Raw genomic sequence first — 24,548 nt, 5'->3', positions numbered from 1 at the left:
GAAATTGAGTTTTCAAGGTACTGTAGTTTTGAACAAATTACACATCTACTCGTTATTTTCTATTACTTCTGCCTTTGCAGACCGCTAGTGCTAACAAAGTACATAATGAACACATAACATCATATGTATGACACACAAGCAATCTTATCATGGAATATGCAGAAAATGTTAGATACATAGTAAGTGATAAATTTAAACCATTGGTCTCTTTTGTGCTAAAAATAGTAGAGCTATAGTTAAAAAGTGAAACGAATATTAATCTGCAAAGTTGGGTAGAGTACAGAAGTAACATGATTATTTTGCCTAGTTTTGGTGTTTTAGTCCACAGACCCAAACACTTTTTGGTCATCAATATCTATACCAAGGTTGCCCAACTTTCTTGTCATCAATTTCTATATGAGGAATATGAGCCACCTTGCACCAGTACTTTCCTGTCTCGGGTTTAAGTCTTGGAGTCAACACTGGGCAATCCCTGATATTGAGCTGATTTAGGGAGGAAGGAAGCCCCTGTTCAGGCAAGTACTGCAGAACGTCGCAACGATCAATTTTAAGTGTGCAAAGAGCATTAAGTTGTTGAAAGCCCTTGTCGTCCAGCTTCTTGAGACTCTTTAAATTGCTGATGTGTAGAGAGATAATGTTTCTGGGAAGAAGATTTTCCTCTGGAAATGACTCCAGACCTATACATCCACCTTCAATATTAAATGTAGTCAGAGATTTTAGATTTTCCAATCCCCATTCCTTTTGTGATGTAAGCTTGTCACAATATGCAATAGAGATTAGAATTAAGCTTGAAGGCAAACCACCATGTGGAAAACATTCAATATGTGGACATCTAAGTACAAATAATGTGAGGAGAGATGTGAGAGAGGCAATAAAATTGGGGAATTTTTTAAGATTCTTGCAATTGGAAAGGGTGAAGGCACGTAGGTTTGGTGTATGAAATCCTTCATCTGGGAAAGACGTCAATCCAGGGCAATCTCTTATTTCAAAACATTCCAATGGAAAATCACCCTTATGCACCCCTGTAACATCAAAAGATACTAGATTGGGACAGTTCCATATAAAAAGAATCTTGAGTTTAGGGAACAAATCTAAGGTCAAGGTAGTGAGAGAATCACAACTATTCCCAATGGACAATCTGTGAATAAAGGAAAGATTCTCTCTTGATTTTGACGATCGGAGTAATTCAAAATTTCTACACTTGCTTATGTAAAGTTCAGTCAGGGATGGAGGGTAAGGGATGGACCTTAGATCAGAACAATTCATCAATTTCAATTCTTTAAGACTGGTTGATCCATCTAGCAAACCATCTGGGAGGACATCCAATGATTCGCAGTCCTTAATTCTTAGGCTCTGCAACTTGGGTGCCAAAACCAATAATTGTGATGCATTAGAAACAGTGCAAGTTTCATACAATATCTCTTGATCATCAAAATCTTGAGGTAAACTGTTTCGTGTGAATGCACTTCCTATCCTTTCTTGAGAACGTTTTGCAATATTATTTGCACCCTAATCACAATATTACAAGGTCAAAGTTAACTAGAAAAAAGGTAATGAGTTTTCATTAGAGAACAAAATCAAATAAGCTTTCATTAGAACAAAATCAAATAAAGAAAGATAAAAAAAAAACCTTTTGGTCTGAATTGGCAGAACCAGCATCCAGTCTTGCCTCCACTGACAACGCATCGACCCTTCCCTGTGTCTCATTGCCTCTGTTTAGAGTCGATATATAAAACGATGGCATTTTTAGGAATTGTGAAACATAAGCAGATGTGGACACTTGCAAGTAAGATAATACATAACAAGTACACCGACACAACCGATAAACAAACCACTTAAGATATTACTTCGTGTACAAACTATGAAAAGGGGAGTGTTTAATACTATAAGATAATGCAGAACAAGTACTGATAAACAAACCACTTAAGATATTATTTCGTGCACAAACTATAAAAAGGGAAGTGTTTGATACTATAGGATACTACAGAACAAGTACATTTGGTATAACGAATAAAAAAACTTTTTTTTTAATAAATGAATAAAAAACTTTAAAACCACAACATGCATAATTTTTGCCACCAATATAAACAAAGCCACAACATGCATGTAGAAATTACAAAAACTTTCTCTAGAATTCATGCCAAAAATATATATCTGCATGAATCCATAGCATGTCAACAAATAATTAATCATAATCATTAATTAATATTAGATTCAAGGGTCACAATTTGGATTAACTCTTTCTACTTACTCTTTCTAAATCACGAGCTACATAACATAACATGTTTTTCTAAAATAAATTAAATGTGATTGAATTAATAGAAGGTAATTTGTAAGCACAATCATTTCTCTCCATATGTATGAGAAATCTTGAATTGTATGTATAAAGGAATGTCCTATTTAGCCAACTATTGACAAGAAAAAGAAAATAAAATACTCACGCTACTTCTCCATGCGATCCAGCATCATCATCAACGTGTGTAGTTGGTGGTGTTGCCATTGCCTGGAGAGAAGATATACAGAAAAACAGACCAAACAAAGGGCAAAAACGAGAAACTTCAAAATACAAACAAAAATAAAGAGACAGAAAAAATCTGAAACTTCGGAGATTAAGGCAAACTCACCCTCTTCTTCTTGGAGATCACAATATCACCGCGTGCTTCGTGTTTGGTTACCGCGTTGAGAACCTTCAAACGTGCGTTCAGAATTTTTCACCCCGATTCAATGCTATCCTTCAAACTGACATGTGATTTATCGATTTTAGCCCCACAAAGCTTCCATCCTTGAATTTTCGTTCCCTTCTTTATCCTCGTCTCTAGGTGTTAGAGACGGTGGCATTTAGAATGCACAAATACAAGATTTGTGCACCATGCACAATTTGTGCATTGAAGGACAGGTGGCGGTTGGTGACATGCTAAAAAGAAAACATTAAAAAAGAGAAACATATTATATTGATTAATATATCATTTATTGTTTTTGTTGAATACACCCCCCAAAAGTGAAACATGGAGGTAGTAATAGTAATTCACACCGCTCTTAGAAACAACACGTGTGTTATGAGCTTGGTTCTCACCTCTCACCTTAGTTTTCTTTCCCCATCTTCATGTTTTCATTCCGAGATTCAGTTTTCCGCATAATCCATATTTTGTTTTACAATTTGATGAGATTTCTCTTGTGTGAATAACTATTTTTCGAAATTACTGTGTAAAACGATGTAACATCCGTGAAAAATCAAAGATTTTAAACAATTTGTTTTTGCAAGAACCTTAAAAAACATTACTGCGATTTGCAAAATATGTATGTGATTTCACCTTGCCATTCAAATCCGATCAAAACAACGTAAAAATCGTTGAATTTTACTATGTATCGAGCGAGATCTGGTCGGGTCAGATCATGGGTCGAAACGACCCGTTTTAAACTCGCGGGCGAAGAAGATGACTAATGAAAAAAAATGGCAAAAAAAAAAAACAAAAATGGACCACCCAAGATTCGAACCAGTAAGCAGTAACATATTGCACAATTGAATATTACAAACTGTACCAACAATACACTTATGATTTTTTTGTATATTAATTGTATTTAATTGTTGTTACCAGTTTTGAATAGGGGACAATTAATCAATGATTTAATTCATTTTATTATGTGTTGACACGAGCCTACCATTATTTAATTGACACAAGCCTAAATAAAATTTATATTGACACAATTAATTTTTGTGTGTCCAAATTTTTTGATTTGTAGTTGTATCCAACTAAGAATTTCTCTTCTATATAATTAATTTGACCGTTGAATAAAACCTAAGCGGGCTAAGGAAGAAATACGAACTCGATTTTCGGCGATCCAAAGTTTTGTTATAAATCAATCGCACAAACTATCCCTACGTCAAAATTCAAAGTTTCTAGTTCATTCTAAGTTCAATTAAGTCATATCCAACAATGTAAGTCTATGTTGTTTCCAAATGGATGGTTTGTCAAATCAATTTTTAGAGTCATTATAATTCATCCATGGATTTATATGCATACCCATAAATAAATAAAAATAGTTTTTTTTTTTTTTTTTATGAATAAATTCAAAGTTTAGTCAATATTAGTTGTAGGTGGCATTTAGTTAGAGTGGGTGAGGGAAAGATTTTCCCATCATAGGAAAGTTGTTTGTTTACCATTAGATTAAAGTGGAGCACTGATTTTATCATGGTCCATCCAGACAGAATCGTTTAGTTTGTCTTCAACTTTATCAACCTCCACCCACAACCACCATTAATGGCTTGTCTTTAAATACCAACCCAGATTTTCCATCACCATCAAGTGTCCGACGTGGCTGTACCAAGCTCAGGTGCCTCGATCTCTTCCAGAACTACTTCACCGGCCAAATCTTAACGACCTCAAAACACTGACCCATCTCAATCTTGGCGGTAAGAACTTCACCGGCGACATCCCGGCAGCGAAAAACATGATTCCGACTCAAAATCCAGTCTCAGATTCACATCATCTTCATATCTCAACCTTTGTCATACTTACTTTCTTCTTTCCATCACCATAAATCAACTCTCCAACGCAAACCCACGTCAGATTTCGACTGACCTGACCCAGATTCATGTCATCCTGACCCAAATTCGACGAGAACGTTCAATAAAACAATTGGGGTTTTGATTTTGGATTTGTTCACAGTTAACACAAATGAAAATTATTTCCTCAGATTCGTTCAATAATAAAACAGTTGGATTCGTCGGTGAAGAACTTGTAAATTGCAAATTATGAGTTTCATCCATGGACACAAATGAAAATCAATGTTCAAGAAAAATAATGACTCATTTGACATTGTATATTGAAATAAAAACTATTGAAAGAGATAAGAAAAATATGATTGTAGTTTTTAAAGTGAATATTAAAATCGGTGTTGGTGACAGGTTTACCAGTGTCTCATGGAGATGGAGTTGATGATAGTAAGGTTGAAGACAAAGAGAATAAAACCTAGTGTGTGGAGGACATTGTAAAAGATTGTTCTTTATTAAATATGGTTAAAATCAGCTTTCCCATGGAGGGAAATTCTTTCCCTCACCCACCCTAAATGCCGCCCTAGTTGTAAGTTCTCTCTTCAAGTTTACTTTTATTATCATGTAAATGTAAAATAAATCATGAAAGCAGATTGGTTTACATATTCTTCTTTGCATTTATATATCCTTGTGCATGTTATCTCAAGCTACAAAATGACTGATTATCAACTATGCAGGTATTTCAATAATATCTTCTTTGCAATCATTCTTTGTTTTATATTAAGGTTAGATGTATTAATTATTAACCCTTATAAAATAATTTTTTAAAATTTGATCCCTGCGTACATTTCACTTTAAGTCCTTATTTTGAAACCATTTATTACAAAATATGTGTGTTTTTTGTCCCTCAAACTAAATAGTCTCTTTAAAAGTAAAAAGACACTAAAATTGAATAAAATTTATTCATAAAGAGAAAAAAAAAACCATTTATTGATTTTTTGGACATATTTTATCTATTCTTTTTAATAATATGTCTTATCAGAAAAGTAATTGATCATATCAAATTTTGAATTCATTTGTTGATGTTATTTAGTTCCAAATAAAATAATTTTTTGTTTTGAAATTAATTGTTCATAACTCAATTATTTTGAAATAAAAAATAAAATAGAAATTCCCACTTCAACAAAAACTATAGAAATTTTACAAAACTGGAAATTCTAAGGTCCATATGTAGAGTATACTCAAAGTTAACCGTTAATTGTTTACCTTTAATATCTTTTGAGTTAAGGATAAGAAAAAATATATATAAATTTTCAAGTTCATGGGGCATGGGGGTGTTTGCAAAACGTCAAGTTGACTAACAGAAGAATTTGACGGAGGGGGTAAATTGATTAACATCGTGCAATTTCAAGGCGTAATTGAAGTTTTGTTAGATTTTGTGGATTATTCATCAATTTTCGAGGAAAATTGATGTATACACACGTTATAAGGCTGAAAACACATATAAAAGACGAAAATATCACTTGGTAGTTAACTGCCGATGAAAAAAGAACCGGCTGCAGTTAGTTACAGAGGAAAACTTCGGCAGTTAACTGCCGATGAACTTAAAACCTGAAATTAAATAAGGAAGTACACCTAAGTTTTTCCTTAATTAAATTTAATTCTTTAATAAGGAAATATTTATAATTATTTGTAATTAATTTCATTGATGTCTATCATTTTTCGTAGGTTTGACTAACCAGCAATATTTGTAATTATCAAAGAGGTTTTTCTGAATAAAAATATAGATTAATATAAACAAATAAAAATAGAACACCCTAATAAAAAAAAATCTTAATCTTGACCAATATATATTCTTAATATTTATTCTTAATAGTGCTCTTGCCTCATGGCAGTAAACTAACTGTGGAGTCGGCAATATTATGAAGAAAAGATTTCAGAAAGCAATTTCATTGTGTTATATAAACATATATTTTTTTTGAAGGAATATAAACATATTTTTTTTTGAAGGAATATAAACATATATTTTGAAGTTGAAAATGTTTATAGGATGAAAATATTCAGCTTCCGCTAATTCGTTTATTTTCGCCGACAAATATGCCGTACCATTCATAATTTCCCGTATAATTATTTGAATTAAAATCATCTTAAATATTATAAAGTAATAATAGGTTAGTCAAACTGATGAATAATGATAGACATCAATGAAATTAATTACAAATATTTCCTTATTAAAGAATTATATTTAATTAAGGAAAAACTTAGGTGTATTTCCTTATCTAATTTCAGGTTTTAAGTTGGCAGTTAATTGCCGAAGTTTTCCTTGGTAAATAACTGCAGCCGGTTCTATTTCTCTCGGTAGTTAACTATCGAAGGATATTTTCATCTTTTATATGTGTTTTTTTTTAGCCTTATAACATGTTTATACATCAATTTTCATCTTCAAGTGTGCAAGAAAACAATCATGGGAACATGTTTTCCACATGACTGCACAAAAGAGCGCATGGATCCCACAAAAGAAAGAGAAGCACTTTTCTGCCAAATTCTTCATTAAATATTGTATACCTCATTTACCGAGTAACTATCTTTCAACTTAATTTGTTATCCACATTATCCTATAAATAAAAGTTACCAAGCAAAGAAAGACTCCGCTACCAACTCCTTCTCCCATCGAAATAACTCTCTCCTCAACCCCAACCCTCACCCGCAACACCAAAGCATCCCTATACATATTTGCAACCAAAATCAGTTTATTTGACACCAAATCGAAAACCTACTAAACCTATCACACAAAGACTTCCATCTACCCAAGAGTCAAGCCAGAGCAAAGTATCCTTGCCATAGAGTCAAGCAAGAGCAAAGTATCCTTACCATTCTCGACAATCTTGAACAATTCATATGAAAACCAATTATTTGAGTAAACCGCCAACTTAATCTTTAATTTTGTAGAACACTTTCAAACAGATCCCTAAAATTGTAAGTATTTCAAAGAGGTCTACAACTCTATTAAACTATCAAATTAGTCCTTATATTTAACAAGTTACCATCAATTCAGTCCCTAGCATACTTAGAGATCTTTTTAAAATATTAAAAAAATCAGGAACCTGTTTAAAAACAACCTACGAAGTCCGATACTTATTTGATTGTTTACTACCAATTATTTTAACCTTTTGTGCACCATCTTGGATATAGAGAAAGTCATTTCACCAAACAAAAGTTCTCAAACACCTGAGAATACATCTCCATCTATCACAACAAATTTTTGACAAAGCACTTGAAACGATAATCCCCATGGACCTGTTTCCAACCACCAAAATTGTTTACCCAATTTTTTCAAAAAAATAAATAATTTTTTTTACCCAATATAGTAAAATTAAACTCATACAACACAAACGACGAACACCTTACCACCTAACTCACACAAGACATTTTTAAGTACTTATAAATATATCAAATCAAATCATGTTTTTGTCTTATCACATTTTAAATCTTGAATATATATATTTTTAACCAAATTTAAAAATGTCATGTTATTAACAATTATGACTCTCATTTTTTTGCAAATAATTTTTTTAAAAGAATTAAATCAGTTTAAAAAGAAAATACGAACTGTCTAAAGAAAAGATAAGTGTATCACTTGAGTTGTAAAGAGTTTGAGTATGATATTATTAGAGTTGTAAAGAGTTTGAGTATGACATTATTACTTAGTCAAACTTTGCAACTCAAGCACAAGATTTAGCACAACTTTTAGATAAAGTGAAGTTTGTGTCTTTTTCTTGGGTAAAGGCTAATAAATTAACTTCAGCTTTTAATTATAATGACCGGTGGCGGCACCCTTTTATTTATATGAGTGTTATGGAGTAGTGTTTCTTTTCTTCTTTTTTGTGGTTGTTTTGTCTAGCACCATACAACTAGATTTTGTAAAAATACGAACCGTCTAATGATACAAATGTGAAAATGATGGTTGTGTGTGTTTTTACCCAAAAATAAAAAAAAATAGAAAAACGCATATAAATCCTTTAAACAAAATCACACGCACATATACAAGAGTCCATAATAAAGTAAGATTAGATTTTGTGGATTATTCAACAATCTTCGAGTGTGCAAGAAAACCATCAAGGGAACATGTTTTCCACATGACTGCACAAAAGAGCACATGGATCCTCTTCCGCAGTGTTCTCTCCTTCAATCTCTCCTGCACTATTCACAGGCCTTGGATCAATTCGATGGTTGAAGGACAAAACACGTGAAACAATTAAAAAAGGAGTGAACCATCAAATTCGTCCTTGAATTTTCACGGATCGGTCAAATTCAACCATCAATTATGCGAAATATCAACTTAGTCCCTGAATTTGTCAGATGTCTATCAAAAAGGTCCCTCCGTCCAAGTGCTCCGTTAGCCATGCTGATTTGTCGCCTTGCATGCTGTGTTGTCTTGTACACGTGGCAAAAAGGAAGCCATATGTTCAAGGACTAATTTGATGGATAGTGGAAAAATTCCAGTTTTCACTTTTCAGTTTAATTTTTTATGTTATTCCAATTTTTCCCTTGTATTACTCATACCTCCTTCCTCACATTTCACTCAAAAATATCAAAAACGTCATTGAACATTCTCCTTCCCGCTAAAACTTTCTCCATTCCCACCTCTATAAAATCATCGTCATCTCCGGCGATTCTCGCGGTTTTGAAGTTTCTGTGTTCGGCTGTGGCTAAAGGTAACACCTTTCCTCTAGTTTATCAAGTTTATGTGTTCGTATTCACCCTTTTTTTGTCCGTTTTTTTGTTTTAAATTTTTATCATTTTGTTTTTATTATTTATGTGATCGTTAATGCTTGCTTTGTTCTTTGTTTGTATTTGTTGTGTTTTTTAGACAGTTATTTTGTTTGGAGGTTGTGCCTGAAAATGCTGAAAATGTTGTGTCAAAAAATGCTCCTAACTTTGTGCCATAAAATGTTGTGCATGGAAATGCAGAAACTGCAGGAAATTTTGTTACAAATGCTGGACATGTATGACTCTTAAATTTTAAGGATCGATTTGGCAATTAGTTTATTAATTGAAGGACTGATATGATTGAGTATGTTATAATTTTAGGGACTAATTTGATTGAATTTTCAATTTCAGGTTGTTGCACCAAGGATGTATGACCTTAGAGGTCCGTTTCTTTCAGCTGATAGGCCTAAGCAAACACCAATGAGAGGTCCTGCACCAGCTCATCCAACTTCTGCTGGCATAATTAGGGTTCCATATCCAACCTATGGTCCACCCGGTTCGACTCAACCTACTAAATTCATGGAGTTTATACCAACTTCCGGATTTCCAAAGAAGTGATGCTTCGTGGAGTTTAAAAGTTGTTTTGAATTTGTAATATTTAGGCTAATTAGAATTATGCCTCATAGTTGAGTTTCTTTTTGCTTATCTTTATTTAAGACTTATGACTTGTTAATGCCCCATAGTTTGGTTGCTTTACCTATGTAATTTCTCAGACTTATGACTTATGACCCATGACTTTTACTTATGTAATATTTCAATTTCAATTTCAATTTGTGTGTTCTAGCTTTTTTACTTAATTTTGTACATATATGCTTCAACGATCAATTTGATATCTGATTAAACAATTCAGGGACTTATTTGATGGATTTTTAATATAACGTATGAATCTATTTGATAGATAGAGAAATAATTTAGGGACTAATTTGATGGAAATATTATTACAGAGAGGTTACATTTCTGAATCATCTTCAACCTCTTTTCAACCATTAAACTTGGATCTTGAAGATGAAGCTCGACTTTCATAACTGTTTTTTCCCATATTCCCACCCCCGTCATTTTAGATTCAATTTCAATAGTCTTGCTTCAAGAAATTTTGAGGATTTTGGCTTTCAAATTCAATACGAAAAAATTAGGGTTTGAAGTTTTTTCAATTGGGGAAGAACTGAACCACTTATTATTGGAGGAAATTTTGGTGATTTTAGAGTGTAGATTGCAGATTGTGTAATTAGAGTTCCAATTTTATACAACTATGGAAGAAAGAGTCATTGGGGAAGAAAAGAGTCGTTTGGGAAGAAAGTCAAAACATGTTCTGCAAAGCAATCAATTTAGTTCTTTGAAATATTTGTTATTATCAGCAAAATTAGTCATTGCCTACGTGGCGTCTGACACGTGAGAGGTTAATGGCCACGTCGGCCCCGTTAACGCTCTGTTTGAACAAAGGACTAACTTGATTGACATTTAGCAAATTCAAGTACTAAATTGATATTTCGCATAATTAAGGGATGAATTTGACCGACCCGTAAAAATCCAAGGACGAATTCATACACTAGTTTACTTTGACTTTGTTTTCACCGTCTCAGCTTTTGCTACATGAGCACTACTCCCTTTCGTCTCTCAATTTTAGATTTCTTTCTTTATCCTGTTACGCATGTGATTATGTATATGTCGTGAATATCAGGGCCGGCCCTAGGCATAGGCCACGAGTGCGACGGCCTAGGGCCCATGCCGGTAGGGGGCCCTAAATTTTTTTATTGGTGGGGGTGTATATAGTAAGAATTGGTTTTATGGTGGTTTATATAGTCAAATATTGGCAGGCCCGAAAATTGATATGAAAAGCTGGGCTGCAGTCTGTTATTGTTCTGGCCTTTTTGATGCAATTTGCTATATATACCCCATATGAAAAAAAGCTTTCTATATACACCCTCCCAAAAAAAATTGGCCCTTTCTTTCTAATAATGTGCCAAGAATTTTTTTTATATTTTTTGGGGCCCTTTGTTCCTAATAATGTGTCTTACTAATATTAAAAATATATGTGATATTTATTATCCAGAAAATTGGGAAAATTCTCATAACAAAATAAATTATATTTTAGTTGAAAATGGGCATACTAGAGAAATTAATCTTAATCTTGCCTTGAAAGTATCTAAAATAAATTAATTATATCAATATAGTAATATAAACTTGGTACTTATAGCATATAAAAAGATGGATGATTTATTTGTAGTATAACAAATGAGTTATTGTATCTTAGATTACTCTAAAAAATTTAACACTAATTTTGTTTATCAAGTATTATTGTTGTTATGTGTTTAGCATTGGAGAATTTTGTATCCAAATGTCTAAAATTTAATTAATTACGTGTTGATATACTTTTATTTTTTTGGTTTTACTATCATTAGATGTCAAAAATTCAGTGTCGACTATTTAGGTGCTAAAATTTCAGTTTACTTCGGAGAAGCTATTGTTCTCTAATCCTATGGTATTTTGTTTAGTTTTGGTTTCTATGGAGTATTTGATTTATTTGAAGATGTTGCCTAAAAAAGCTTTTATCTTATAGTGAAAAGCGAAGAAAAAAAAATGAAGCGTTAGTAAAATCATAACAAGAAACTAAAAAAGTTATGATGTATTATGTAAGGGCCCATTTTTTCAAACTATGTCTAAGGCCCCTTAAACGCTAGGAACGGCCCTGGTGAATATCATTGGCAAACAAAAGGTTTGTTGAATGCTATCAGTTGTCCTCCTCCCTGCTTCCAAAATACAAACACTTCATGCATCCAAAATAATATTTTCCCTGTAATCAAGTTAACCGTAAATTTGAAATAACTTGTTCAGCGTGATGTTGGCCTCTTAACTCAAATGATTTGTACGTGTCGGTGATATCACAAGACTATAGTTGTGTAAAATAAGTTGAAGGAGAAATTGGTTAGTGGGCATTGCAGATATACATCGAAAGAAGACATAACAACTCTAAAAAAATCAATAAAAATAAAAGAGAGAAGATACACACAGAAAAGACACGTCGACGTTAGAACGGTTCTATGCGCTATTAGGATTGTGTTCTATTTTGTGGAATATGTTTGTTTTAATAATTTGTTCCTTCAATTTTTCATCTCCGTTAGATTAAATTAATGTTTGACTTTTTTTTTCAAAGAAATGTTTGAATATATTGAGAGGATTGAGAGAAAATACTGATTGAGAGGATCCGGATCCAAAGAAAGAAAGAGAGGCACTTTTCTACCAAATTCTTCGTTAAATACTGTAACTATCTTTCAACCTCATCTATTATCCACATTATCCTACAAATAAAAGTTACCAAGCAAAGAAAGACTCCGCTACCAACTCCTTCTCCCATCGAAATAACTCTCTCCTCAACCCCAACCCTCACCCGCAACACCAAAGCATCCCTATACATATTTGCTACCAAAATCTGTTTATTTGCACCAAATCGAATAACCTACTAAACCTATCACACAGAGACTTCCATCTACCCAAGAGTCAAGCCAGAGCAAAGTATCCTTGCCATAGAGTCAAGCAAGAGCAAAGTATCCTTACCATTCTCGACAATCTTGAATAATTCATATGAAAACCAATTATTTGAGTAAACCGCCAACTTAATCTTTGATTTTGTAGAACACATTCAAATAGATCCCTAAAATTGTAAGTATTTCAAAGAGGTTCACAACTCTATTAAACTATCAAGTTAGTCCTTATATTTAACAAGTTACTATCAATTCAGTCCCTATCATATTTATTGAAAGAGTAATATAACTAAAATTTGGCAGATTTGACCCCTAGCATGTTTATTGAAAGAGTAATATAACTAAAATTTGATAGACGGGTGTGTTTGGTTTGCAAAATAGCAAGTACAGTACAGAACAGTACAAGAAAGAACAGCACAATACAAGGGAGAACAACACAGGACAAATTTTTATGACATTGAATAATTTTTTGTTTTATACGATTTTTGGGGGACAAAATGCTATTTTGATATTTTAGACAACTTGTACGTGGGACAAAAAGTTGTGCTGTGGTTTGCTGAGGCACAAAAATATCAGTTTTTGTCGTGTCTCTTGCCTCCAGTTTGTCCTGTACCTGAAACAGTTTTACAAATCAAACACTGGACAACTGGAGTTGTTCTGTCATGTCCTTCATTTTTTAGCAAATCAAACGCACCCTAGAGATCTTTTTAAAATATTAAAAAAATCAGGAACCTATTTAAAAACAACCTACAAAGTCAGATACTTATTTGATTGTTTACTGCCAATTATTTTAACCTTTTGTGCACCATCTTGAATGTAGAGAAAGTCCTTTCACCAAACAAAAGTCCTCATCTATCACAACAAATTTTTGACAAAGCACTTGAAACGATAATTCCTATGGACCTGTTTCCAACCACCAAAATTGTTTACCCAATTTTTTCAAAAAAAAAATTGTTTACCCAATAAAGCAAAATTAAACTCATAAAACGCAAACGACGAACACCTTACCACCTAACTGACACAAGACATTTTTGAGAAATAACTTATTCTACACACAAAAAACGTTGTTATGTACTTATAAATATATCAAATCAAATCATGTTTTTGTCTAATCACAGTTTAAATCTTGAATATATATATATATATATATATATTTAACCAAATTTAAAAATGTCATGTTATTACCAATTATGACTCTTTCTTTTTGCAAATAATTTTTTTAAAAGAATTAAATCAAGTTTAAAAAGAAAATGCGAATTGTCTAAAGAAAAGATAAGTGTATCACTTGGGTTGTAAAGAGTTTGAGTATGACATTATTAGAGTTGTAAATAGTTTGAGTATGACATTATTACTTAGTCAAACTTTGCAACTCAAGCACAAGATTTGACACAACTTTTAGATAAAGTGAAGTTTGTGTCTTTTTCTTGGGTAAAAGCTAATAGGCTAATTTTAGTTATAATGACTCGTGGCGGCACCCTTTAATTTGTATGAGTGTTATGGAGTAATGTTTTTTTTCTTCTTTTTGTGGTTGTTTTGTCTGACACCATACAACTAGATTTTGTATTCTTTTGAGGAGTGATTCTCTTTGCACACCTTGTGCAAGATGAGTTGCTCCTGGTGATTATTAATCTCATTTTGGCTTCTTCAGAAGAAAAAAAAAAGTGGCGTAAACTTATGACTTCAGATTGGTAGTTTCTTTCTTAACTTGATGATTAATATTTTTTTAATTTATGGTCGATGAGAAATCAATAATAAAATGTTATTTTTTATTTATTAATAGAGATAATACAAGCATCTTAAAAAAATATATATATAGACTAACATATATCATAACTTCATCTTAAATTATTTATTTACCAACGTTTCCAGTTCATATATAGTGGTTGTTGATCAAATATTAATTAATATTTCAGATACACATTGAATTGAATTTTAAAGGAAGAAAGTTTACACCTATTAAGGAAGACGGTCTAAATTGTTGGAAGGGTGACAAACCATTTAAGTCTATAGACGAAGTGAGCAAAGGGTATTTGAAGCCTATGATATTGGACTTCCCAAACAATGTGCACTTTCAACTACCACTTGAACTTTATATAACCTTACACTCTGTTTGGTAGGCATGAAATAGGGAAGAGAGAAGTAGAGGGGAGAGAATAAGGAGAGAAGAATGGTTTTTCTATCGTTTGGTGCAGAAGAGAAATGGGGGAGACAGATAAAAGTACTATGGATCCCACATGTTTTTTCTTCTTCTCTCATGTGCGAAGAAACAGGGAAGAGAGGCAATTTTTGGATGTTATTCCCACTAAACCCTTGTCTCCTACCTAGTATTATTATCACATTCAATCTTAGTTTTTCAAATTCTTTTGAATCAAATCTCAGTTTTTTAATTAATATTTTCCGTAATGGAATGAGGAGGTACAATAGAACGACTAAATGGGTTGTTGTATGTTGTGAGTGATCAATTAATTAATTAAATTAGAGATGAGTAGTCTATATTTTTTTACTCGTGGATTTCATTTTTAGGAAAGGAAAGTTGTTGAGGTTGTCTAATAAATTATAATATTTAATTAGTCAAATTAATTTATAATAGAAATAATTAAATTATTTATTTTAATTAACAATTTATTTATTCATTAAGTAATATATCAATTAGTTTAATTATTCTAATTATTTAAACTACTCATAATTAAATCAAATGATATAACTAATTAAATCATTTTTATGTGAATTTTTTTTATCTCAAGGGTATTTTCGTACTTCTTGATATTATCAACACTTCTCTCTTCTCTATTTCTTTTATCTTTCTCCTCTACCAAACAGCCCATAAAATCTACTCTATTTCTCACTTTTTTCTCTCTTTTCATACTCTCTCTTACCTATTTCTCTCTTCACAACTTCTCTTTTAAATCAAACACACCTTTAATGAGCACCTTTTTATTAAGCTACCTTTGATTTTATGATCCTCTAATTAAATAATTATATACCAAGTTACTAACATGCTAGCTTATTTTTCAGAGAAATGGAAACATATGCTTGGCAATCGAAGATAGCAGTGTACATGGCGGTTATATTAATGTGATTGGAGGTAGTAAAGAATTTTTTTCTCTTTTTATTTGTAATGATTATTACTTTGATTGTAATAACAATTTGTTTTGGTGTCATCAGCTGTCTCTATGCTCGATAAGATAATGATTTTTGACAACCAAAAAAGACAGATCAGATGGGTCCCTAATAACAATTTGTGATAAACCTCCCAAATCGTTGATTGATTGATGCTTAAAAGGGAGGATATGGATGATGGCAATTGGCAAGATTGAATAAAATAAGAGATTAAATATGTTTTTGGTATCTATAAATATATCAACTTTTCGTTTTAGTCTCTTTAAAATTTTCCTTCAACTTTTAGTCTCTATAAAATTTTCAATCACTACTTTTGGTCCCTATTTTTAAGTTAATTTTTGTATTTTTTAATGAAATTATGTAGAATATTGTAAAAAAAATTCCCAAAAAAATTTGAATTTTTTAACAAAACATAAATTAATTATGAATTTTTAATCATAAAACATATAAAAATTTATATTAAATTCATGTTTTGTTAAAAAATTCTATTTTTTTTTTGTAGAGATTCTTATAATATTATGAATTTTTATGCAAAATTTTATTCAAAAATATAAATCTTACATATGAGTTTATTTTAAAAGAGGGACCAAAAGTGAAGATGGAAAATTTTTTAGAGACTAAAACGAAAAGTTGGTATATTTATAAGAATAAAAATATATTTAACCCTAAAATAAATACACATGTTGTATTGTACTAGCCTTAAATAAATTGTATTCCTCACCAAAAGAATTAACATTCTATATATGATAATAGAAATTCAATAAATATTTGTATGTGGAGTTATTTCTACATTTTCTCTATTAATAATCAACTCGCCATTTTTGTTGAGTGTATCTTTAATACGTTGTCAACAAAACTTATATAGTTTGCATTTGTGATCCAATAACTCTTCACATTTTTCTTTCGAGGCAAACAATAATTCTTCCTATCACATGTGATAATGGAATAGGACAAATAGTTTCGGTAGTCAACAACCTTAAATTAAAAATTGAATATGTCACATTTTTTTTTTTCATTCTGTTTTCGTTTCAGTTTATTTATTTCCTTTTAAAATAAAAAATAAAAAAAAATCGTCATACTCTTATTAATGATTAGGAATTAAAATAAATATAGATGATGTCTTGTAAGTACGTATTGTTAAGAATTCTTCATATCTCTCTTGACGAAAGTAAAAAGAAATAAAATTTAAGGTGTGTAGTCTAGTCTTGCCAATAAGTTTAATGAAAGACTTTTATTCCTCATAAAAGTAAAGTGATAATAAAATTAATTATTTTTGGAAAAATTAATTAAGAGTTCAATACACAATATTTGTAAACATTGATTAAATTGACAATATATTTTCCCAATATTATTTACAAGTAAAATATTAGGCCGTTCAAAGATTTTAAAATGTTTTCTGAATATTATTTGTTTTTCTAAATAATTTTCTATATTATTTGTCACATATATAAAATGTTTTCTGAATTTATAAATTATATGTCATGTGTTTAGATATCTTCACTTGAGTTCGAACTTAGAACATCACAGTTGCATGTGTATGATGAGTTTAAACAATGGTTACCAATTTTTTGGAAGAAGAAATAAAGAGCATAATTCAAATGATGACAACAAGTCATAAATATGACCTCCTACGAGGCCTTATGACACTATCATTACTCTTTTAGTAGACATCTTTTATGTAATTTTAAGGGTAATTCATCATGTTCATGGGAGCTGAAAGCACAAAAAAAGGATGAAATTCAGAATTCTAGGAAGTCTCAATTCAGTCACCTATTTTCCGAACACATGATACCTTTTGCTTACAACATTTTTCGACCACCGAATATGCACATTTGGGCGCCGATTTCATAAGACTGGGCACGTATTTTTGTGACTTAATGAGTTTCGGGCACCGATTTTTATAGCTCTAGGGCCGATTTTCACAGGTCTATATAATGAAAAGTCCGTTTTCAGAATAAAGGTTCATGAATTTTGAGACCTAAGGCATATTTTGGAGCATGAGCTTTGCAGATCTGGTGGGCAACCATCAAAACTCATAGTCAATCATCCAATACATGTATGAATCCTTGTTTTTATGTTAGTTATTTTGTACTTTAGCTATGAGTAACTAATCTCTTTATGGTTGAGACTTAGATGAATCTGATATAATCTTATGAGAACCCTGTAATTTGTCAAACTCCTTTAAATATCAATGGAATCTTATTATAAAAAAATCCACATTTTTGCGACCGAATAATTACTCTTTAATTATAAATTTAAGATAATGGATCTTAACTTAACATAGTGGGGAGGACTGTATTGCCAATCCAACAAATTATAACTTTTGACTTGCCATGCCGTGAGCTAGTTGTATTTTCTTTTTTTAGGAAAAGAGATTAGTATTCGTACAGGTTATTAATTTGTATTAATTAATGAGATGGAAATTGTATCGTTATGGTATAGTCCGTGATCACTATTTCTCTTTCTAGCCATGCATATACTATATGATGCATCGTCTTTGCCGCCACATCACATATACTATGTTATATTTAATTTTACTAAATTGTTGTTTCATATATTTCTAAATACTGTCTCAAAATAAATATAGTTTTAAAAAAGGCTCTTTCTTCATCACTCGGTAAGCCCTTTCTGAAGGTGGATACTGTGAAAAGCAAAGGGCATTAAGCTTAGGCAGTAAGGATATATATGTATGTATCATCGTTAATTAATGCATAGATAGAACCTCTTAAAAAAAATGCATACAACCTCTAAAATTTCTCTATAAACTTGTACAAGGATAATCTTCTTTTTTTTTTTTTTTTTCTTTCTGCACAACAAAGATAATCATATTTGATGTATGTTAATTGTTTCATGTAAGTGTCACTCTCATATGATATTTAATCATTGTTTGTTAGTTTTTAATTTTTCAATAATATTTATTAGATTATTTTTTTAACAAGCAAAAATGAGATATATATTATGACCAAAAGAGGATCTCAATAGTACAAGGTGTATCCGAAAAGGACTTCAAAACTATACAATTGACCAAATAAACGAATAAAAGCAAATTAGTCGATGTCCAAACAAAGAAATGGGCAAGATAAATTTAATGCATTTTTTAAACTATTTCATGTGTTTAAATCATAATCGACTATTTTCATTCATGACTGTTATTTTTAATATATTATATATAGATTATATTTGACAACAAACAAATGATTTTATAGTGTCTTTATGATATAATTTTTAATAGATCAAAAAATTGTTATTTGGATATCAAACGATCGATCCAAACTAACTTGCATAAATTGAATCAGATATCTCATTAGAAGTTATTCAAACTGAACTACATGTGTGTTTAAATTTTTGGATCCGATAATTTTTTGATTCATAATTGATCCAAACTGTACCAGAAAATATCTAGTTGACTTATTTGGTAAAATTTAACTCTGTCAGTTAAAAAGTATTTTTTTTAACGTTAAAAAAAAGTAATATTTTTATATTAAATGGATTGTCATTTTGTGTTCTTAAGCAATACTAATTTTTTTTATTTAATCTTAATATAAATTAATATTATATGCATTACTCTTAATAACTTATAATTTTTTAAAATATAAATCATTTTATAAAATTACTATCTCATGTAATAATTATTTTTAGTATGTATCAAAAAACTTTCGATGGACGTAGTTTAAAAACGGTACCGGGGGTAGCTTGTTTAAAGTCAATGTAAAAGTATTATGAATTAATTTGGTATGAACTTTTTCTCTTAAGAGTTTTATTTCAGTCTCTATATAAGCATAAGACATCCTCTTGTGTTTACCACATTACAAGAACCATTGCATTCATATTTCATTTGATTTTTAAAAACATTGTGAAGAATATGAAAATCAACATGGGAATTCCAATAGTTACACTCCTCCTTCTTCTACTTGTTTCTATAATCTCCCCATCCCAGAATTATCATTTCATAATCTCATTGCTTCTACTGTTTTACCCCTTACAAAACAGTTTGTGTCACCTAACGGGTAGGCCATCAATGCCATTTATGTATCCTCATATTTCTTCCTCAACATTTTCATTCCAAAACTTATGACTAACTCATTTTTTTATGATCCCCTCAAAATTAGCATTGTAGGGGGTTACACGGTGTCCCTCAAAATTGGCTATCCCGGACAGTCTTTCGACGTTTTTATTGACACGGGTAGTGATCTCACTTGGGTATAATAATTAATCATGTTTGATAAAATTACATTCTAATAATTAACTAGTACTATATGCTGATCTTTGTTGGTTAATTTTGCAGGATAAGTATAAACTTTATAAACTCCACAATAACTTTGTGCAATGTGGGGACCCCTTGTGTGTTGCATTCCAGAAAAAAAGATAAACTTCCTTGTGTTGATGCAGGTATGAATAAACCCTGCAAGAAGTTATGTGCGGATAAAACTGGCTATATATGTAGACGGTCTTCAAACTAAGGGTTTCCTAGTACAAGACAACATTCCCTTAGAAAGCTCTGATCGCACTTTACAGCGTCCTAAGCTGGCATTCGGGAGTCACCTAAGATTAATTGGTTAGATTTGTGTTAACTACTCGCTCTGGTCCTAAACATAAAAGACATAATTAGTCAACAAAAGTTTGGACCAGATACATTAATCCAAATGTGTGTTATATTTAGAATGGAGGAAATATTTTTTATTTTGACTATAGTTTGTGTGCTGCAATTAATATGGCAGGTGTACAAATATTTTGAAGGTTACTGATAAAAAACCTAAACCTATCTCAAAAGGGATTCTTGGGCTTGGGCATGGTGAGACCAGCATATTGTCCCAGCTTAAATCTAAAGGCTTGATTAAAAATGTGGTAGGTCATTGTTTTAGTGGGAAAGAAGGACAAGGAGGGTAATAACTTCATTCCCAAATTAAACCTCCTTCAGAGATTACTTGGATGCCTATGCAGAGTCCTCCAAAGTAAGTAAATGATCAATTTAATTTGTTTGTTTACGTAGAAATACAAAAATTGACCTAGAAGGACGCTATTTCTCAGAACCGGCAAATCTGATTTTCGATGAAAAACTTACTTTCATCAAGGATCTTCAGCTTATATTTGATTCTGGAACCACTCTTTCAGCCTTCAATTCTAAAGATCATAAAGTTCTTGTCGATCCGGAGAGCAAAAATCTTATAAATTAATTAATTATAAGGAACCTTATTATATATCAATTTCATTGTTTCATTTATTTACTATAACATTTTCAGTTCATAGTGGTTGTTGATCAAATATTAATTAATATTTTAGATAAACAAGGAATTAAATTCGAAAGGAAGTTTTACACAAAAAAAGACAAAACTTCTAACATGTTTGTTGGGGTGGTGGCAAAAAATTTACGTCTATAGACGAAGTGAGCAAAGACTATTTGAAGCCTATAATAATGAGATTCTCAAACAATGTGCAGTGTCAACTACTAGTTGAAGATTATATAATAATCTCAGTGAGTACCTTTTAATTAAACTACTTTTTCTCCTTCTTAAAAAAATATTAAACTATACTTCCTCAATCTTAAATATTATTAATAAGCTTTTTTAATCGGATACTTCGATTTATCCTTATTAGGTGAGCTAAGTTCACGAGAATTTATTACCCAAATACTAACATATGCATATATATATATATAATTTTCAAAAAATTGACAACATCTGCTTGACGATTGAAGATGGCGGTGCAGTAGGCTTTAATGATCTTAATGTGATTGGAGGTAGCAAGAGAAATTTTAATAATAAATTCTCTTTCACTTTTTATTTGTAATAGGTTATTGCGACTGTATTATTACAGGGTGTGAAAGCATGAAAACGACATCTCATTTATTTCTTCAGTGTTCCTCATTCAGAGAGCTTTGGCACAAAGTCTGGAATTGGTTAGGTATTTCTTTGGTTACACATGCTCACTTGCGATGTCATGGTGGGCTTGCCGAGATCATCACATTTATTCTTTAGGACAATTTGGTTTGCAACAGTTTGGGTAATCTGGAAGGAAAGGAACTACTGTATATTCCAAAATACAGCCTCTCCTTCCATTGCTCTTCTTGAAAAAATTAAGTTGAATTCGTTCCATTGGTTAAAACATCCGTTGTTGTGTATGGGTGTTCAGGTGTAATTTTGCTTTCTTTTATGTTCCTGTTGTTATTTAGTGGCACTCTGACTGTGTAAATACTTTCCGGTGTTTCGATTTTTGCACGTCTTGTGCAAGCGGAATCACTGTGGTTTAATTTATATCTCATTTTGATTTGTTAAAAAAAAAAAAACAATTTGTTTTTGTTTTTTGTGTCAACAGCCTTCTCAATGACAAATAAGCTAAAGATTTTTGACAACGAAGAAAAGCGGATTGGATGGGTTGACCATGTGGACTGTGATAAACATCCATCGTCGTCACAAGAAAATCAGTTGATACTTTGGAGGGAGGGATATGATTAGGATTTATTTCATTCTATTTTTACTCTCTCTGCAATAAATATATAAGGGTATTTTGACAAGACAATAATTAATGTTGCATTGAAACTTGAAAGGGACAAGTATTGTGAAATAAAATTATTCTCTAAAATGGACATATTGTGAAACAAAAACTTACTATTAAATGTTCTTAAAGAGTGCCCTCGAATCACTCGTTAACATTTCCTTGTAATAATTCGTCTACCCTAAAAACCACCATGTATATGATAACCATATCATGAAATAGTCTCCATTCTCCAAGCTTATCAAGACATTGCTCTAGTTTAGTCTCCTACAAATTACATATTATAAAATAAACTAAAAAACCAGAATATAAATTATGGAAAATTATATATTATTCTTCTCAAATGTATTATGCATACACACAATGTAAGATGAGTCCTATTTATATGACACTATTTGCATGTTACAAGTAAGTGAATAATCACATTAAAATTGGAGTTAAGGCCACTATCAATTCAGTAATACCACTAGCAGTAGCAGTTAGTAAGACCATCCACATTCACTAATGAGAATTCTACATCTTACTAAAGGAACGTTGAAGATTAATAAAAAACTAGACATCCACAAATTTTGAAGTTTAATCCTTGGAAAAATTAACATTTGGTCCCTATTTTTTATTTTATAAGAACTATTTTGAATACCAGAAGTATTAATTTTTTCAAGAAAATTGTCAAAACAAGGACCATTTTTATAAATTGCAGAACTACTATGAAGGACTAGAATTTAATTAAATTTTAATATAGATTAAACATGAAAACTAGTAAAAACTTATTTGAACAAAAAAAACTCTCTTTAGAGAGTGTCAATAGTAACATGATTTTTCTTCTTTGTAGATTTGATAGTCCATGGGCTTATAAGTAAAGCCCGACCCATTTATAATTAGGGTTTTACATTTTACTATAAAAGCCGAAACAAGCTTCACTCTCTCTTCCTAATCGCAGTTGCTTCTGCGCAGTCTCATTAGGTTTTCTCTCATCAAATTCTCATCCGTTTTCAAGAATCATGCGTGCCAAGGTTAGATCCATTGCAATTAATTTTTCTATTGTTAAAATTACAATGCTTTTGGTTTGATTTTGATTTTGATTTTGGATTTTGATTTTGGATTTTGGATTTGTGCAGTGGAAGAAGAAGCGTATGAGGAGGTTGAAGAGGAAGCGCCGAAAGATGAGACAGAGATCCAAGTAGTGTGTTTGTTCTTCGACAACATCAAGTGATCTTAAGTTTTGTTTTTCATTTTCTGTGTTGTTTTTGTTTTTAATTAATCAGACTTATTATTATATGTTAAGAGAGTAGTATCGGATTTTCTCTCTCGTTTTGGTTTTGTATTAGCTCAAAAGATATTCTTCTTTATGGAATTCGGTAGTTTTATTGCTCTGAATCTCGTTCGGTTGTGGTTTAATTTTTTATTTTGAGTTTTTGGATTATTCTAAATTTGGCGTACGTTAATGCAGCGTTGATTTGTCCACGCTTTGATATATTGATTTTGTTATGTTGTTTTGCCTGATACATGAAGTTAAGTGTTGGTTTTAGGAATTCTCATGTTAGGTAGATCTCGCACCTTTGGAAATAGGATATGTTTTCAACTTGTTAGTATTAATAACATCTTATAGAGTCTACCAAGGTTATGTGAATGTTTTTTGGTGTTTAGTTGTTTTGAATCACTGAAGCCACACTTTTTTCAACCAAAAAGTGTTGGCAATTGACTTGAAATACTATGGTGGATCCTATGATTAATGTTCTTTGTCCTATGATTAATTGGAATTGACATATCTTTGCATCCGTCTTCTTAGGCTCATGCATTATTATGTTCCTACAACGTAAAAGTTTCATTTAGTCACATTTTGGTTACATTTTGTTTTATCATTGTTCGTTTGACCAAGAATTAGTTTGTTCAAAACCCTACACCATCAAACCAACCAAATGTGTTGTTGATTTAGTAGATTTAGCTTATTATCATCGATCATTCTCTTGTGATCCGTGATCACTAAACTTATGAAATGTGCTGCTCAGATTTTTGCTCTTAGATTTGTTGTAAATGTAGTTTGCATTTTATGATTTCTGCTCTTAATGTTAATTCTCACATAAGAATAAAGCAATTTTATCCGCTTACCATAATGTTTCATATTCTGCAATCTGGTTTAATTTTTGACAGAAATATAGTTTTTATTTTTGACATTACTGAACACCAATTCTAGA

General features: G+C 31.3%; 1 protein-coding gene and 1 long non-coding RNA gene across 4 annotated transcripts; one reads left to right on the top strand and one right to left on the bottom strand.

Annotated features, from left to right (window-relative positions):
- Positions 1-54: 54 nt before the first annotated feature.
- Positions 55-2,795, bottom strand: LOC11413798 (putative disease resistance protein At3g14460). Of its 3 annotated transcripts, XM_039831434.1 has the most exons (5): positions 2,625-2,795; positions 2,442-2,503; positions 1,631-1,712; positions 1,247-1,509; positions 55-1,022 (listed from the first exon to the last, which is right to left on the bottom strand). In XM_039831434.1, exons 2-5 carry the CDS (start codon positions 2,498-2,500, stop codon positions 1,013-1,015), a joined length of 414 nt encoding a protein of 137 aa, XP_039687368.1. In that variant the 5' UTR covers positions 2,501-2,503; positions 2,625-2,795; the 3' UTR covers positions 55-1,012. The 3 variants fall into 3 exon arrangements, with proteins under 3 accessions (XP_039687368.1, XP_039687367.1, XP_003600931.2); XM_039831433.1 differs by having other exon boundaries at positions 55-1,509; XM_003600883.4 differs by lacking the exon at positions 2,625-2,795 and having other exon boundaries at positions 55-1,509; positions 2,442-2,545.
- Positions 2,796-23,217: 20,422 nt separating this feature from the next.
- LOC112419929 (uncharacterized) lies at positions 23,218-23,758 on the top strand. The gene is made up of 2 exons (XR_003010048.2): positions 23,218-23,366; positions 23,472-23,758. It is a non-coding gene; the product is annotated as an uncharacterized lncRNA (long non-coding RNA).
- Positions 23,759-24,548: the final 790 nt, after the last annotated feature.

This window comes from Medicago truncatula, chromosome 3 (assembly GCF_003473485.1).
Source record: "Medicago truncatula cultivar Jemalong A17 chromosome 3, MtrunA17r5.0-ANR, whole genome shotgun sequence".
In the NCBI taxonomy this organism is placed as follows: Eukaryota; Viridiplantae; Streptophyta; class Magnoliopsida; order Fabales; family Fabaceae; genus Medicago; species Medicago truncatula.
The sequence above is the reverse complement of the archived record's forward strand: the minus strand, read 5'-3'. Positions and strand labels throughout refer to the sequence as shown.